Source organism: Salvelinus alpinus, chromosome 20, assembly GCF_045679555.1.
Source record: "Salvelinus alpinus chromosome 20, SLU_Salpinus.1, whole genome shotgun sequence".
Taxonomy (NCBI): Eukaryota; Metazoa; Chordata; class Actinopteri; order Salmoniformes; family Salmonidae; genus Salvelinus; species Salvelinus alpinus.
In genome coordinates, this window is record NC_092105.1 from 1,508,209 (window position 1) to 1,524,319 (window position 16,111).

General features: G+C 53.7%; 1 protein-coding gene across 1 annotated transcript in view; it reads left to right on the forward strand.

Moving 5' to 3' along the window:
- The window catches only part of LOC139546196 (bone morphogenetic protein receptor type-2-like), a 96,833-nt gene that overhangs the window by 27,332 nt on the left and 53,390 nt on the right, over positions 1–16,111 (forward strand). The window contains exons 2-3 of the mRNA XM_071354297.1: positions 5,918–6,157; positions 15,592–15,768. Of these exons, the coding sequence (XP_071210398.1) occupies positions 5,918–6,157; positions 15,592–15,768 (417 nt within the window). The remainder of the gene's footprint in view (positions 1–5,917; positions 6,158–15,591; positions 15,769–16,111) is intronic.

Here is a 16,111-nt window from a genome sequence, read left to right on the forward strand (position 1 = left end):
CTCTCTCTCTCTCTCTCTCTCTCTCTCTCTCTCTGTCGTTCCCTCTCCTCTGGTGTACAGGGATCTGTCTCTCTCTCTCTCTCGTTCCCTCTCCTCTAGTGTACAGGGATCTCTCTCTCTCTCTCTCTCTCTCTCTCTCTCTCTCTCTCTCTCTCTCTCTCTCTCTCTCTCTCTCTCTCTCTCTCTCTCTCTCTCTCTCTCTCTCGTTCCCTCTCCTCTGGTGTACAGGGATCTCTCTCTCTCTCTCTCGTCCCCTCTCCTCTGGTGTACAGGGATCCCTCTCTCTCTCTCTCTCGTTCCCTCTCCTCTGGTGTACAGGGATCTCTCTCTCTCTCTCTCTCCCTCTCCTCTGGTGTACAGGGATCTCTCTCTCTCTCTCTCTCTCTCTCGTTCCCTCTCCTCTGGTGTACAGGGATCTCTCTCTCTCTCTCTCTCCCTCTCCTCTGGTGTACAGGGATCTCTCTCTCTCTCTCTCTCCCTCTCCTCTGGTGTACAGGGATCTCTCTCTCTCTCTCTCTCTCTCTCTCTCTCTGTCGTTCCCTCTCCTCTGGTGTACAGGGATCTGTCTCTCTCTCGTTCCCTCTCCTCTAGTGTACAGGGATCTCTCTCTCTCTCTCTCTCTCTCTCTCTCTCTCTCTCTCTCTCTCTCTCGTTCCCTCTCCTCTGGTGTACAGGGATCTCTCTCTCTCTCTTCCCTCTCCTCTGGTGTACAGGGATCTCTCTCTCTCTCTCTCTCGTTCCCTCTCCTCTGGTGTACAGGGATCTCTCTCTCTCTCTCTCTCCCTCTCCTCTGGTGTACAGGGATCTCTCTCTCTCTCTCTCTCTCTCTCTCCCTCTCCTCTAGTGTACAGGGATCTCTCTGTCTCTCTCTCGTTCCCTCTCCTCTGGTGTACAGGAATCTCTCTCTCTCTCTCTCTCGTTCCCTCTCCTCTGGTGTACAGGGATCTCTCTCTCTCTCTCTCTCTCTCTCTCTCTCTCTCTCTCTCTCTCTCTCTCTGTCGTTCCCTCTCCTCTGGTGTACAGGGATCTCTCTCTCTCTCTCTCTCTCTCTCTCTCTCTCTCCCTCTCCTCTGGTGTACAGGGGTTTGGTAAAGGCTTGCATTAGAGTGTGGAAGTACTTGCTGATGGTTTAATGGGTACAGAGAGAGACGGCTCTGTGAGTTCCAGCGTCGTATTGGGACATTGTGACTGTAAGCTGTGACTCCGAGGCTACGTCCCAAATGTACCCTATTCCCTATGTAGTCCACCACTTTAGACCAGGGCCCATAACTAGTGCACTAAATAGGGTATAGGATGCTATTTGGGAGGCAACCTGGCTGAGATGCTGAGTGGTGCTGGAGTTTAGAGCTGCCAGGTCCTATATTTGAGATGCTGAGTGGTGCTGGAGTTTAGAGCTGCCAGGTCCAGTCTTTGAGATGCTGAGTGGTGCTGGAGTTTAGAGCTGCCAGGTCCAGTCTTTGAGATGCTGAGTGGTGCTGGAGTTTAGAGCTGCCAGGTCCAGTCTTTGAGATGCTGAGTGGTGCTGGAGTTTAGAGCTGCCAGGTCAAGTCTTTGAGATGCTGAGTGGTGCTGGAGTTTAGAGCTGCCAGGTCCAGTCTTTGAGATGCTGAGTGGTGCTGGAGTTTAGAGCTGCCAGGTCCAGTCTTTGAGATGCTGAGTGGTGCTGGAGTTTAGAGCTGCCAGGTCCTATATTTGAGATGCTGAGTGGTGCTGGAGTTTAGAGCTGCCAGGTCCAGTCTTTGAGATGCTGAGTGGTGCTGGAGTTTAGAGCTGCCAGGTCCAGTCTTTGAGATGCTGAGTGGTGCTGGAGTTTAGAGCTGCCAGGTCCAGTCTTTGAGATGCTGAGTGGTGCTGGAGTTTAGAGCTGCCAGGTCAAGTCTTTGAGATGCTGAGTGGTGCTGGAGTTTAGAGCTGCCAGGTCCAGTCTTTGAGATGCTGAGTGGTGCTGGAGTTTAGAGCTGCCAGGTCCAGTCTTTGAGATGCTGAGTGGTGCTGGAGTTTAGAGTTGCCAGGTCCAGTCTTTGGGATGCTGAGTGGTGCTGTAGTTTAGAGCTGCCAGGTCCAGTCTTTGAGATGCTGAGTGGTGCTGGAGTTTAGAGCTGCCAGGTCAAGTCTTTGAGATGCTGAGTGGTGCTGGAGTTTAGAGCTGCCAGATCCAGTCTTTGAGATGCTGAGTGGTGCTGGAGTTTAGAGCTGCCAGGTCCAGTCTTTGAGATGCTGAGTGGTGCTGGAGTTTAGAGCTGCCAGGTCCTATATTTGAGATGCTGAGTGGTGTTGGAGTTTAGAGCTGCCAGGTCCAGTCTTTGAGATGCTGAGTGGTGCTGGAGTTCAGAGCTGCCAGGTCCAGTCTTTGAGATGCTGAGTGGTGCTGGAGTTTAGAGCTGCCAGGTCAAGTCTTTGAGATGCTGAGTGGTGCTGGAGTTTAGAGCTGCCAGGTCCAGTCTTTGAGATGCTGAGTGGTGCTGGAGTTTAGAGCTGCCAGGTCCAGTCTTTGAGATGCTGAGTGGTGCTGGAGTTTAGAGCTGCCAGGTCCAGTCTTTGAGATGCTGAGTGGTGCTGGAGTTTAGAGCTGCCAGGTCCAGTCTTTGAGATGCTGAGTGGTGCTGGAGTTTAGAGCTGCCAGGTCCAGTCTTTGAGATGCTGAGTGGTGCTGGAGTTTAGAGCTGCCAGGTCCAGTCTTTGAGATGCTGAGTGGTGCTGGAGTTTAGAGCTGCCAGGTCCAGTCTTTGAGACGCTGAGTGGTGCTTTGTTTCTTTAGTTTCCTGTCTGCCCCGGTTGTTTTGTCAGCTGGGACTGCAACTCTGGCTGAGTGGTCGCCTCCCCCTGACTGTAGGACGCTTTTTTTAGTCTGGACCTGCGGCTCTTATTGACCCCGTTCTGGGTCCGGATCCGGGGTTGGTTGACAGACTGTAGGCCTAAAATCACAGGCTTCTGTATTCTCTCTAGATCTATATTCAACTATGTAAGAGTCTGTCTTTGGACCCCAGTATACAGTCTGGGTTGGTGACATTACCGCTCCTGCTGGCCTGCTGTAGCTGAGGGTCTGCTGTAGGTGAGGGCCTGGTGTAGCTGAGGGCCTGGTGTAGCTGAGGGCCTGGTGTATCTGAGGGCCTGCTGTAGGTGAGGGCCTGGTGTTGCTGAGGGCCTGGTGTTGCTGAGGGCCTGGTGTTGCTGAGGGCCTGGTGTTGCTGAGGGCCTGGTGTAGCCGAGGGCCTGGTGTTGCCGAGGGCCTGGTGTAGCCGAGGGCCTGGTGTAGCCGAGGGCCTGGTGTTGCCGAGTGCCTGGTGTAGCCGAGGGCCTGGTGTAGCCGAGGGCCTGGTGTAGCCGAGGGCCTGGTGTAGCCGAGGGCCTGGTGTAGCCGAGGGCCTGGTGTTGCCGAGTGCCTGGTGTAGCCGAGGGCCTGGTGTAGCCGAGGGCCTGCTGTAGCCGAGGGCCTGGTGTAAATGAAGGCCTCCTGTAGCTGAGGGCCTCCTGTAGATGAGGGTCTGCTGCAGTGGTCAGAGACAGGAGGAGGTTTCTCAGTCATTTAGTTGAAGTGGTTTATCCCTCTGCTCATCTGTTCTGTTCCAGGAAGTATAACCACAAACACAGATTCAACCAGATGATCTAACTTAGACCCATATCCTGTTGATATCTCTTCAGAGCTAATATCCTTCAGTCAAGTGGCCAACTCCAATACTTTACATGTGATATCTTTAATCGTGTTCGCTTACTGAACATCCTAAAATGTTGTTAGCTGGGACGAAGAGACAGGGAGGAGGAAGAGGAGGAGGGGTTTAGATTAGAATGAAGGTCCACAGTAAAACTTATCTTATAGAACGTTCTGTTCCCAGCTCCTCACTCTCCCCTTCCTCCCCCCGACTCTACTCTCTCCCCTCCCTCCCCCTCCCCCTGACTCTACTCTCTCCCCTCCCCCTGACTCTACTCTCTCCCCTCCCTCCCCCTGACTCTACTCTCTCCCCTCCCCCCGACTCTACTCTCTCCCCTCCCTCCCCCTGACTCTACTCTCTCCCCTCCCCCCGACTCTACTCTCTCCCCTCCCTCCCCCCGACTCGACTCTCTCCCCTCTCTCCCCCTGACTCCTCACTCTCCCCTCCCTCCCCCTGACTCTACTCTCTCCCCTCCCTCCCCCCGACTCTACTCTCCCCTCCCTCCCCCTGACTCTACTCTCTCCCCTCCCTCCCCCTGACTCTACTCTCTCCCCTCCCTCCCCCTGATTCTACTCTCTCCCCTCCCTCCCCCTGACTCTACTCTCTCCCTCCCCCTCCCCCCGACTCTACTCTCTCCCCTCCCTCCCCCCGACTCTACTCTCTCCCCTCCCTCCCCCTCCCCCTGACTCTACTCTCTCCCCTCCCTCCCCCTGACTCTACTCTCTCCCCTCCCTCCCCCTGACTCTACTCTCTCCCTCCCCCCGACTCTACTCTCTCCCCTCCCCTCCCTCCCCCTGACTCTACTCTCTCCCCTCCCTCCCCCTGACTCTACTCTCTCCCCTCCCTCCCCCTGACTCTACTCTCTCCCCTCCCTCCCCCTGACTCTACTCTCTCCCCTCCCTCCCCCTGACTCTACTCTCTCCCCTCCCTCCCCCTGACTCTGTATTGTATCCGGCGCATGTGACAAATACAATTGGATTTGATTGAAGGGGAGTGGGACAACATTCAACTCTATGTGAAGGAGATGTGTCGCACTGCATGAGACAAATGGTGTCCACACCAGATACTGACTGGTTTTCTGATCTGATTTAAAAGGTCACCAACAGATGTATATCTGTATTCCCAGTCATGTGAAATCCATAGATTAGAGCCTAATGAATTCATTTCAATGGACTGATTTCCTGTAACAGTAAAATCTGAGAACTTGTTTCATGTTGCGGTTAGATTTTTGTTCAGTATATTTAAAACACAAGAAGATCATCACTCTTTTAAAATGTTTATTAGTTATCGTTGATCATTCACCTTCACATTCATCATAAGACATTGTTTTTGCTAATGTATGATTGGTGTCCCTGTGCAAGAAAAGGTTGAAGACCCCTGATGTAACCCCATGCTGCTGCGATATGACCTGTAAACTCACTGAGACCAATGCTGAGATAACAGAGAGATATTCCAGCTCTGAGATAACAGAGAGATATTCCAGCTCTGAGATAACAGAGAGATATTCCAGCTCTGAGATAACAGAGAGATATTCCAGCTCTGAGATAACAGAGAGATATTCCAGCTCTGAGATAACAGAGAGATATTCCAGCTCTGAGATAACAGAGAGATATTCCAGCTCTGAGATAACAGAGAGATATTCCAGCTCTGAGATAACAGAGAGATATTCCAGCTCTGAGATAACAGAGAGATATTCCAGCTCTGAGATAACAGAGAGATATTCCAGCTCTGAGATAACAGAGATATTCCAGCTCTGAGATAACAGAGAGATATTTCAGCTCTGAAACATCCGTTAGCTTTTCTGTCTCAGAAAATAAAGGGAGCAAATGATTTTCACTAACTTTTCTATATCTCTCCCTTCCCCTCTCTCTTCTCCCTGTCCCCCTCACCCACTCCCTCCCTCCCCCCTTTCTCTTCTCCCTCCCTCCCTCTTCTCCCTGCCCCCCCTCCCCACTCCCTCCCCCCTCTCTTCTCCCTCCCTCCCTCTTCTCCCTGCCCCCCCTCCCCACTCCCTCCCCCCTCTCTTCTCCCTCCCTCCCTCTTCTCCCTGCCCCCCCTCCCCACTCCCTCCCCCCTCTCTTCTCCCTCCCTCCCTCTTCTCCCTGCCCCCCCCTCCCCACTCCCTCCCCCCTCTCTTCTCCCTCCCTCCCTCTTCTCCCTGCCCCCCCCTCCCCACTCCCTCCCCCCTCTCTTCTCCCTCCCTCCCTCTTCTCCCTGCCCCCCCCTCCCCCACTCCCCCCGCTCTCCCTCTCTCTCTCTGTCTCTAGGTGCCCAGAGCGAGGAGCGTGAGTGTGCGTTCAACGACCAGCAGCAGCAGTATGAGGAGCAGCGTGTGGCAGGAGGAGGTGTAGGAGGAGGAGGTGTAGGAGGAGGTGTAGGAGGAGGAGCAGGAGGAGGAGACTGGCCTATGACCAGAGGGAATGCTACTATACGCTGCAGTAAGGGCTCTCGATGCTATGGCCTGTGGGAGAAGACTAGAGACGGAGAGACACACCTGGTCAAACAGGGTACGTACGCACGCACGCACGCACGCACGCACGCACGCACGCACGCGCACACACACACACACACACACACACACACACACACACACACACACACACACACACACACACACACACACACACACACAATAGATATGGGGACATACACTTGTTCAAACAGGGTATATCTACACACACACACACTCAGTAAAGATGGGGACATATACCTGGTGTTCATGTAAAACAGTTTCTCCCTCTTCTCTCTCTGTCCTGATCTTGCTTTCTCTGTCTCTCTTTCTCTCTCTCTCTGTTTCTCTCTCTCTCTCTGTTTCTCTCTCTCTCTGTTTCTCTCTCTCTCTCTTTCTCTCTCTTTGTCTCTCTTTCTCTCTCTCTCTGTTTCTCTCTCTCTCTGTTTCTCTCTCTCTCTGTTTCTCTCTCTCTCTCTGTCTCTTTCTCTCTCTCTTTCTCTCTCTTTGTCTCTCTTTCTCTCTCTCTCTGTCTCTGTCTCTCTCTCAGTTTCTCTCTCTCTCTGTCTCTGTCTCTCTCTCTCTCTCTCTCTCTTTCTCTCACACACACATTATTTTTTGTTGTTGTATTTTCTCTCCTTTTTCGATCTTGTCTCATCGCTGTAACTCCCCAACGGGCTCGGGAGGCGAAGGTCGAGTCAAATGTTAGATTGTTGGCTATGTACAGTGTTCAAATAGTTGAAGTATGAAATAAATAAAAAATTAACATAAATATTTGTTGTATTTACAATAGTGATACACCGATATGACATTTTTGTCCGATACCGATATCCAAAAAACCCGATACCAGTAACCGATATTTAAAAAATGTGCGGCCGTTTAAGCATTCTAGTACAGTTAAATAGTTGAAACACACAGTTATTTTGTTTACATATGTCCCCATTACCAGTAAAACATCATCAAAACCTATTTCTTTCACTTACTTTCACTTACTTGCTGTGCTGTTTCGTTGTTCATTTGTTCAGTCGTTTCATTCTCAACCAGGATCTCATCATACATGTCAAGCAGTGAAGATTCAGCTCTGTCTGTCCGTGGCCTCTCTTCCTCGGAGCGCACTGTCACTGTGTCCGTCCGTGGCCTCTTCCTCGGAGCGCACTGTCACTGTGTCTGTCCGTGGCCTCTCTTCCTCGGAGCGCACTGTCACTGTGTCTGTCCGTGGCCTCTCTTCCTCGGAGCGCACTGTCACTGTGTCTGTCCGTGGCCTCTCTTCCTCGGAGCGCACTGTCACTGTGTCTGTCCGTGGCCTCTTCCTCGGAGCGCACTGTCACTGTGTCTGTCCGTGGCCTCTCTTCCTCGGAGCGCACTGTCACTGTGTCTGTCCGTGGCCTCTCTTCCTCGGAGCGCACTGTCACTCTGTCTGTCCGTGGCCTCTCTTCCTCGGAGCGCACTGTCACTGTGTCTGTCCGTGGCCTCTCTTCCTCGGAGCGCACTGTCACTGTGTCTGTCCGTGGCCTCTCTTCCTCGGAGCGCACTGTCACTGTGTCTGTCCGTGGCCTCTCTTCCTCGGAGCGCACTGTCACTGTGTCTGTCCGTGGCCTCTCTTCCTCGGAGCGCACTGTCACTCTGTCTGTCCGTGGCCTCTCTTCCTCGGAGCGCACTGTCACTGTGTCCGTCCGTGGCCTCTCTTCCTCGGAGCGCACTGTCACTGTGTCTGTCCGTGGCCTCTTCCTCGGAGCGCACTGTCACTGTGTCTGTCCGTGGCCTCTTCCCCGGAGCGCACTGTCACTGTGTCTGTCCGTGGCCTCTTCCTCGGAGCGCACTGTCACTGTGTCTGTCCGTGGCCTCTTCCTCGGAGCGCACTGTCACTGTGTCTGTCCGTGGCCTCTTCCCCGGAGCGCACTGTCACTGTGTCTGTCCGTGGCCTCTTCCTCGGAGCGCACTGTCACTTCCTCGGAGCGCACTCTTCCTCGGAGCGCACTGTCACTGTGTCCGTCCGTGGCCTCTTCCTCGGAGCGCACTGTCACTGTGTCTGTCCGTGGCCTCTCTTCCCCGGAGCGCACTGTCACTGTGTCCGTCCGTGGCCTCTTCCTCGGAGCGCACTGTCACTGTGTCTGTCCGTGGCCTCTCTTCCTCGGAGCGCACTGTCACTGTGTCTGTCCGTGGCCTCTCTTCCTCGGAGCGCACTGTCACTGTGTCTGTCCGTGGCCTCTTCCTCGGAGCGCACTGTCACTGTGTCCGTCCGTGGCCTCTTCCTCGGAGCGCACTGTCACTGTGTCTGTCCGTGGCCTCTCTTCCCCGGAGCGCACTGTCACTGTGTCCGTCCGTGGCCTCTTCCTCGGAGCGCACTGTCACTGTGTCTGTCCGTGGCCTCTCTTCCTCGGAGCGCACTGTCACTGTGTCTGTCCGTGGCCTCTCTTCCTCGGAGCGCACTGTCACTGTGTCTGTCCGTGGCCTCTCTTCCTCGGAGCGCACTGTCACTGTGTCTGTCCGTGGCCTCTCTTCCTCGGAGCGCACTGTCACTGTGTCTGTCCGTGGTCTCTCTTCCTCGGAGCGCACTGTCACTGTGTCTGTCCGTGGCCTCTCTTCCTCGGAGCGCACTGTCACTCTGTCTGTCCGTGGCCTCTCTTCCTCGGAGCGCACTGTCACTGTGTCTGTCCGTGGCCTCTCTTCCTCGGAGCGCACTGTCACTGTGTCTGTCCGTGGCCTCTCTTCCTCGGAGCGCACTGTCACTGTGTCTGTCCGTGGCCTCTCTTCCTCGGAGCGCACTGTCACTCTGTCTGTCCGTGGCCTCTCTTCCTCGGAGCGCACTGTCACTGTGTCTGTCCGTGGCCTCTCTTCCTCGGAGCGCACTGTCACTCTGTCTGTCCGTGGCCTCTCTTCCTCGGAGCGCACTGTCACTGTGTCCGTCCGTGGCCTCTCTTCCTCGGAGCGCACTGTCACTGTGTCTGTCCGTGGCCTCTCTTCCTCGGAGCGCACTGTCACTGTGTCTGTCCGTGGTCTCTCTTCCTTGGAGCGCACTGTCACTGTGTCTGTCCGTGGCCTCTCTTCCTCGGAGCGCACTGTCACTCTGTCTGTCCGTGGCCTCTCTTCCTCGGAGCGCACTGTCACTGTGTCTGTCCGTGGCCTCTCTTCCTCGGAGCGCACTGTCACTGTGTCTGTCCGTGGCCTCTCTTCCTCGGAGCGCACTGTCACTGTGTCTGTCCGTGGCCTCTCTTCCTCGGAGCGCACTGTCACTCTGTCTGTCCGTGGCCTCTCTTCCTCGGAGCGCACTGTCACTGTGTCTGTCCGTGGCCTCTCTTCCTCGGAGCACACTGTCACTCTGTCTGTCCGTGGCCTCTCTTCCTCGGAGCGCACTGTCACTGTGTCCGTCCGTGGCCTCTCTTCCTCGGAGCGCACTGTCACTGTGTCTGTCCGTGGCCTCTCTTCCTCGGAGCGCACTGTCACTGTGTCTGTCCGTGGCCTCTTCCTCGGAGCGCACTGTCACTGTGTCTGTCCGTGGCCTCTTCCTCGGAGCGCACTGTCACTGTGTCTGTCCGTGGCCTCTTCCCCGGAGCGCACTGTCACTGTGTCTGTCCGTGGCCTCTTCCTCGGAGCGCACTGTCACTGTGTCTGTCCGTGGCCTCTTCCTCGGAGCGCACTGTCACTGTGTCTGTCCGTGGCCTCTTCCCCGGAGCGCACTGTCACTGTGTCTGTCCGTGGCCTCTTCCTCGGAGCGCACTGTCACTGTGTCCGTCCGTGGCCTCTTCCTCGGAGCGCACTGTCACTGTGTCTGTCCGTGGCCTCTCTTCCCCGGAGCGCACTGTCACTGTGTCTGTCCGTGGCCTCTTCCTCGGAGCGCACTGTCACTGTGTCTGTCCGTGGCCTCTCTTCCTCGGAGCGCACTGTCACTGTGTCTGTCCGTGGCCTCTCTTCCTCGGAGCGCACTGTCACTGTGTCCGTCCGTGGCCTCTTCCTCGGAGCGCACTGTCACTGTGTCTGTCCGTGGCCTCTTCCCCGGAGCGCACTGTCACTGTGTCTGTCCGTGGCCTCTTCCTCGGAGCGCACTGTCACTGTGTCTGTCCGTGGCCTCTTCCTCGGAGCGCACTGTCACTGTGTCTGTCCGTGGCCTCTTCCTCGGAGCGCACTGTCACTGTGTCTGTCCGTGGCCTCTTCCTCGGAGCGCACTGTCACTGTGTCTGTCCGTGGCCTCTTCCTCGGAGCGCACTGTCACTGTGTCTGTCCGTGGCCTCTTCCTCGGAGCGCACTCTCACTGTGTCTGTCCGTGGCCTCTCTTCCTATGAGCGCACTGTCACTGTGTCTGTCCGTGGCCTCTCTTCCCCGGAGCGCACTGTCACTGTGTCTGTCCGTGGCCTCTTCCTCGGAGCGCACTGTCACTGTGTCTGTCCGTGGCCTCTCTTCCTCGGAGCGCACTGTCACTGTGTCTGTCCGTGGCCTCTTCCTCGGAGCGCACTGTCACTGTGTCTGTCCGTGGCCTCTTCCCCGGAGCGCACTGTCACTGTGTCTGTCCGTGGCCTCTCTTCCCCGGAGCGCACTGTCACTGTGTCTGTCCGTGGCCTCTTCCTCGGAGCGCACTGTCACTGTGTCTGTCCGTGGCCTCTCTTCCTCGGAGCGCACTGTCACTGTGTCTGTCCGTGGCCTCTTCCTCGGAGCGCACTGTCACTGTGTCTGTCCGTGGCCTCTCTTCCTCGGAGCGCACTGTCACTGTGTCTGTCCGTGGCCTCTCTTCCTCGGAGCGCACTGTCACTGTGTCTGTCCGTGGCCTCTCTTCCTCGGAGCGCACTGTCACTGTGTCTGTCCGTGGCCTCTCTTCCTCGGAGCGCACTGTCACTGTGTCTGTCCGTGGCCTCTTCCTCGGAGCGCACTGTCACTGTATCTGTTTCCATCTTGTACCCAGCATCGAGCACGGTGGAGACGAAGTACCGGTCCTTGTACCTAGCATCGAGCGCGGTGGAGACGAAGTAAAGAGAGAATGCCTGTTAACGAAGTACCGGTCCTTGTACCTAGCATCGAGCGCGGTGGAGACGAAGTACCGGTCCTTGTACCCAGCATCGAGCACGGTGGAGACGAAGTACCGGTCCTTGTACCTAGCATCGAGCGCGGTGGAGACGAAGTACCGGTCCTTGTACCTAGCATCGAGCGCGGTGGAGACGAAGTACCGGTCCTTGTACCTAGCATCGAGCACGGTGGAGACACAGTAAAGAGAGAATACCTGTTAACGAAGTAGCGGTCCTTGTACCTAGCATCGAGCATGGTGGAGACACAGTAAAGAGAGAATACCTGTTAACGAAGTAGCGGTCCTTGTACCTAGCATCGAGCATGGTGGAGACACAGTAAAGAGAGAATGCCTGTTAACGAAGTAGCTGTCCTTGTACCTAGCATCGAGCATGGTGGAGACACAGTAAAGAGAGAATACCTGTTAACGAAGTAGCGGTCCTTGTACCTAGCATCGAGCATGGTGGAGACACAGTAAAGAGAGAATACCTGTTAAAAACTTATGGCTGCATTCCCGCTAATGGGATCGATATGACAACAGCCAGTGAATGTGCAGGGCGCCAAATTCAAACAACAGAAATCTCATAATTAAAATTCCTCAAACATACATGTGTCTTATACCATTTTAAAGGCAATTGTGTTGTTAATACCACCAAAGTGTCCGATTTCAAATGTGCTTTACAGCGAAAGCACTACAAACGATTATGTTAGGTCACACCAAACCACAATAAGCACAGCCATTTTTCCAGCGAAAGATAGCAGTCACAAAAAGCAGAAATAGAGATAAAATGAATCACTAACCTTTGATGATCTTCATCAGATGACACTCATAGGACTTCATGTTACACAATACATGTATGTTTTGTTTGATGAAGTTCATATTTATATAAAAAAATCGGAGTTTACATTGGCGCAGTACATTCACTAGTTCCAAAAACATCAAGTGATTTTGCATAGCCACATCGTTTCAACAGAAATACTCATCATAAATGTAGATGATAATACAAGTTATACACATGGAATTATAGATATACCTCTCCTTAAAGCAACCGCTGTGTCAGATTTCAAAAAACCTTTACGGAAAAAGCAAAAGCCAACATCATCCACGACAGAGACCGGTTGATTGTCAATGCCAATGAATCCCATTATCTTGGCGTTAATGGATCTGGCCTTTTGAGTCGTTTCGCTGAAATGTTCTTACTCTTTCAGATGACTGCTGGAAGTGTGAGCTTAGTTGTTTTCAGCTTTTGTTCTGTGGATTGTCTGAACGTCTGGGGGTGATGCACTTTCTAATGAGTCATTAGGTTTTGAAAGATGTCACTTCCTCCCCTCCTCGGGAAATAATAGCAGCACAAACGTTGCATATGGCCTTTTCTCTTCCTTTGAAACTTTAACATAGAGCCACACAGCATTTACATTTACATTTACATTTAAGTCATTTAGCAGACGCTCTTATCCAGAGCGACTTACAAATTGGTGCATTCACCTTATGATATCCAGTGGAACAACCACTTTACAATAGTGCATCTAACAATGTCCACAGCAGACATTGTGGTCTAGGTTAGAAATGCTGTGTTGCACGTGTAGAGCAGTATTTATCGTGCCGTTATTATGTCATCTACCTACGTTATATAGGTATGTACCTCACTACCTACGTTATACAGGTATGCACGTCAGCTTTGACATCGGTTTTGCACATCTGTGTTAAACTAGACATCGGGCCGATGCCTTTGTTGGCATTTTAACTAATATCGTCCGATTCCGATATGCTTACCGATATATCGTGCATCCCTAATTTACAATGTTGTTTGTTCTTCACTGGTTGGCCTTTTCTCGTGGCATCGGGCCACAAGTCTTGCTGCTGTGATGTCACACTGTGGTATTTCACCCAGTAGATAGGGGAGTTTATCAAAATTGGATTTGTTTTCTAATTCTTTGTAGGTCTGAGGGAAATATGTGTCTCTAATATGGTCATACATTTGGCAGGAGGTGAGGAAGTGCAGCTCAGTTTCCACCTCATTTTGTGGGCAGTGAGCACATAACCTGTCTTCTCTTGAGAGCCAGTTCTGCCTACGGCGGCCTTTCTCAATAGCAAGGCTATGCTCACTGAGTCTGTACATAGTCAAAGCTTTCCTTAAGTTTGGGTCAGTCACTGTGGTCAGGTATTCTGCCACTGTGTACTCTCTGTTTAGGGCCAAATGATTTAGTTGGGTCTAATTGTGTTGCTGTCCTGGGGCTCTGTGGGGTCTGTTTGTGTTTGTGAACAGAGCCCCAGGACCAGCTTGGTTAGCATGTCTCTGTAGGTGATGGTGGTGGTGGGGCTCAGCAGTGGGTTCGGTTTCAGATTCTCTACCCCTCTCTCTCTCTCTCATCCTGTCTACACCAGTCTCCTCCTCTCTCTCTCTCCCCCTCTCTCTCTCTCTCTCTCATCCTGTCCACACCAGTCTCCTCATCTCTCTCTCATCCTGTCCACACCAGTCTCCTCATCTCTCTCTCTCCCCATCTCTCTCTCTCTCATCCTGTCCACACCAGTCTCCTCATCTCTCTCTCTCTCTACCCCTCTCTCTCTCTCTCATCCTGTCTACACCAGTCTCCTCATCTCTCTCCCCCTCTCTCTCTCTCTCTCTCATCCTGTCCACACCAGTCTCCTCATCTCTCTCTCTCTCTACCCCTCTCTCTCTCTCTCATCCTGTCTACACCAGTCTCCTCATCTCTCTCCCCCTCTCTCTCTCTCTCTCATCCTGTCTACACCAGTCTCCTCATCTCTCTCCCCCTCTCTCTCTCTCTCTCTCATCCTGTCCACACCAGTCTCCTCATCTCTCTCTCTCTCTCCCCATCTCTCTCTCTCTCATCCTGTCCACACCAGTATCCTCATCTCTCTCTCATCCTGTCCACACCAGTCTCCTCATCTCTCTCTCTCTCTACCCCTCTCTCTCTCTCTCATCCTGTCTACACCAGTCTCCTCATCTCTCTCCCCCTCTCTCTCTCTCTCTCTCATCCTGTCCACACCAGTCTCCTCATCTCTCTCTCTCTCTCCCCCTCTCTCTCTCTCATCCTGTCCACACCAGTATCCTCATCTCTCTCTCATCCTGTCCACACCAGTCTCCTCATCTCTCTCTCTACCCCTCTCTCTCTCTCTCATCCTGTCCACACCAGTCTCCTCATCTCTCTCTCTCTCTCCCCATCTCTCTCTCTCTCATCCTGTCCACACCAGTCTCCTCATCTCTCTCTCTCTCTACCCCTCTCTCTCTCTCTCATCCTGTCTACACCAGTCTCCTCATCTCTCTCCCCCTCTCTCTCTCTCTCTCTCATCCTGTCTACACCAGTCTCCTCATCTCTCTCTCTCTCTCCCCATCTCTCTCTCTCTCATCCTGTCCACACCAGTATCCTCATCTCTCTCTCATCCTGTCCACACCAATCTCCTCATCTCTCTCTCTCTCTCCCCCTCTCTCTCTCTCTCATCCTGTCCACACCAGTATCCTCATCTCTCTCTCATCCTGTCCACACCAGTCTCCTCATCTCTCTCTCTCTCTCCCCCTCTCTCTCTCTCTCTCTCATCCTGTCCACACCAGTCTCCTCATCTCTCTCTCTACCCCTCTCTCTCTCTCTCATCCTGTCCACACCAGTCTCCTCATCTCTCTCTCTACCCCTCTCTCTCTCTCATCCTGTCTACACCAGTCTCCTCATCTCTCTCTCTCTCTCCCCCTCTCTCTCTCTCATCCTGTCCACACCAGTCTCCTCATCTCTCTCTCTCTCTCTCCCTCTCTCTCTCTCTCTCTCATCCTGTCCACACCAGTATCCTCATCTCTCTCTCATCCTGTCCACACCAGTCTCCTCATCTCTCTCTCTCTCTCCCTCTCTCTCTCTCTCTCTCATCCTGTCCACACCAGTCTCCTCATCTCTCTCTCTACCCCTCTCTCTCTCTCTCATCCTGTCCACACCAGTCTCCTCATCTCTCTCTCTACCCCTCTCTCTCTCTCATCCTGTCCACACCAGTCTCCTCCCCTCTCTCTCCCCCTCTCTCTCTCTCTCTCTCATCCTGTCCACACCAGTCTCCTCATCTCTCTCTCTACCCCTCTCTCTCTCTCTCATCCTGTCCACACCAGTCTCCTCATCTCTCTCTCTACCCCTCTCTCTCTCTACCCCTCTCTCTCTCTCTCTCATCCTGTCCACACCAGTCTCCTCATCTCTCTCTCTACCCCTCTCTCTCTCTCTCTCATCCTGTCCACACCAGTCTCCTCATCTCTCTCTCTACCCCTCTCTCTCTCTCTCATCCTGTCTACACCAGTCTCCTCATCTCTCTCTCTCTCTCCCCCTCTCTCTCTCTCATCCTGTCCACACCAGTATCCTCATCTCTCTCTCATCCTGTCTACACCAGTCTCCTCATCTCTCTCTCTCTCTCCCCCTCTCTCTCTTTCATCCTGTCCACACCAGTATCCTCATCTCTCTCTCATCCTGTCCACACCAGTCTCCTCATCCTCTCTCTCTCTCCTCTCCCAGGTTGCTGGACTCACATCGGGGACCAGCAGGAGTGCCATGACGACCGTTGCGTGGTTACGACCACTCCGTCTCAGATTCAGAACGGGACCTACAGGTTCTGCTGCTGCAGCACCAACATGTGTAACGTCAACTTCACCGAGGACTTCCCCCCGCCACGCCCCACCTCTGCTCAGCTATGTACGTACCATAACCCCTGACCCCCCGCCACGCCCCACCTCTACACAGCTATGTACGTACCATAACCCCTGACCCCCCGCCACGCCCCACCTCTACACAGCTATGTACGTACCATAACCCCTGACCCCCCGCCACGCCCCACCTCTACACAGCTATGTACGTACCATAACCCCTGACCCCCCGCCACGCCCCACCTCTGCATAGCTATGTACGTACCATAACCCCTGACCCCCCGCCACGCCCCACCTCTACTCAGCTATGTACGTACCATAACCCCTGACCCCCCGCCACGCCCCACCTCTACACAGCTATGTACGTACCATAACCCCTGACCCCCCGCCAC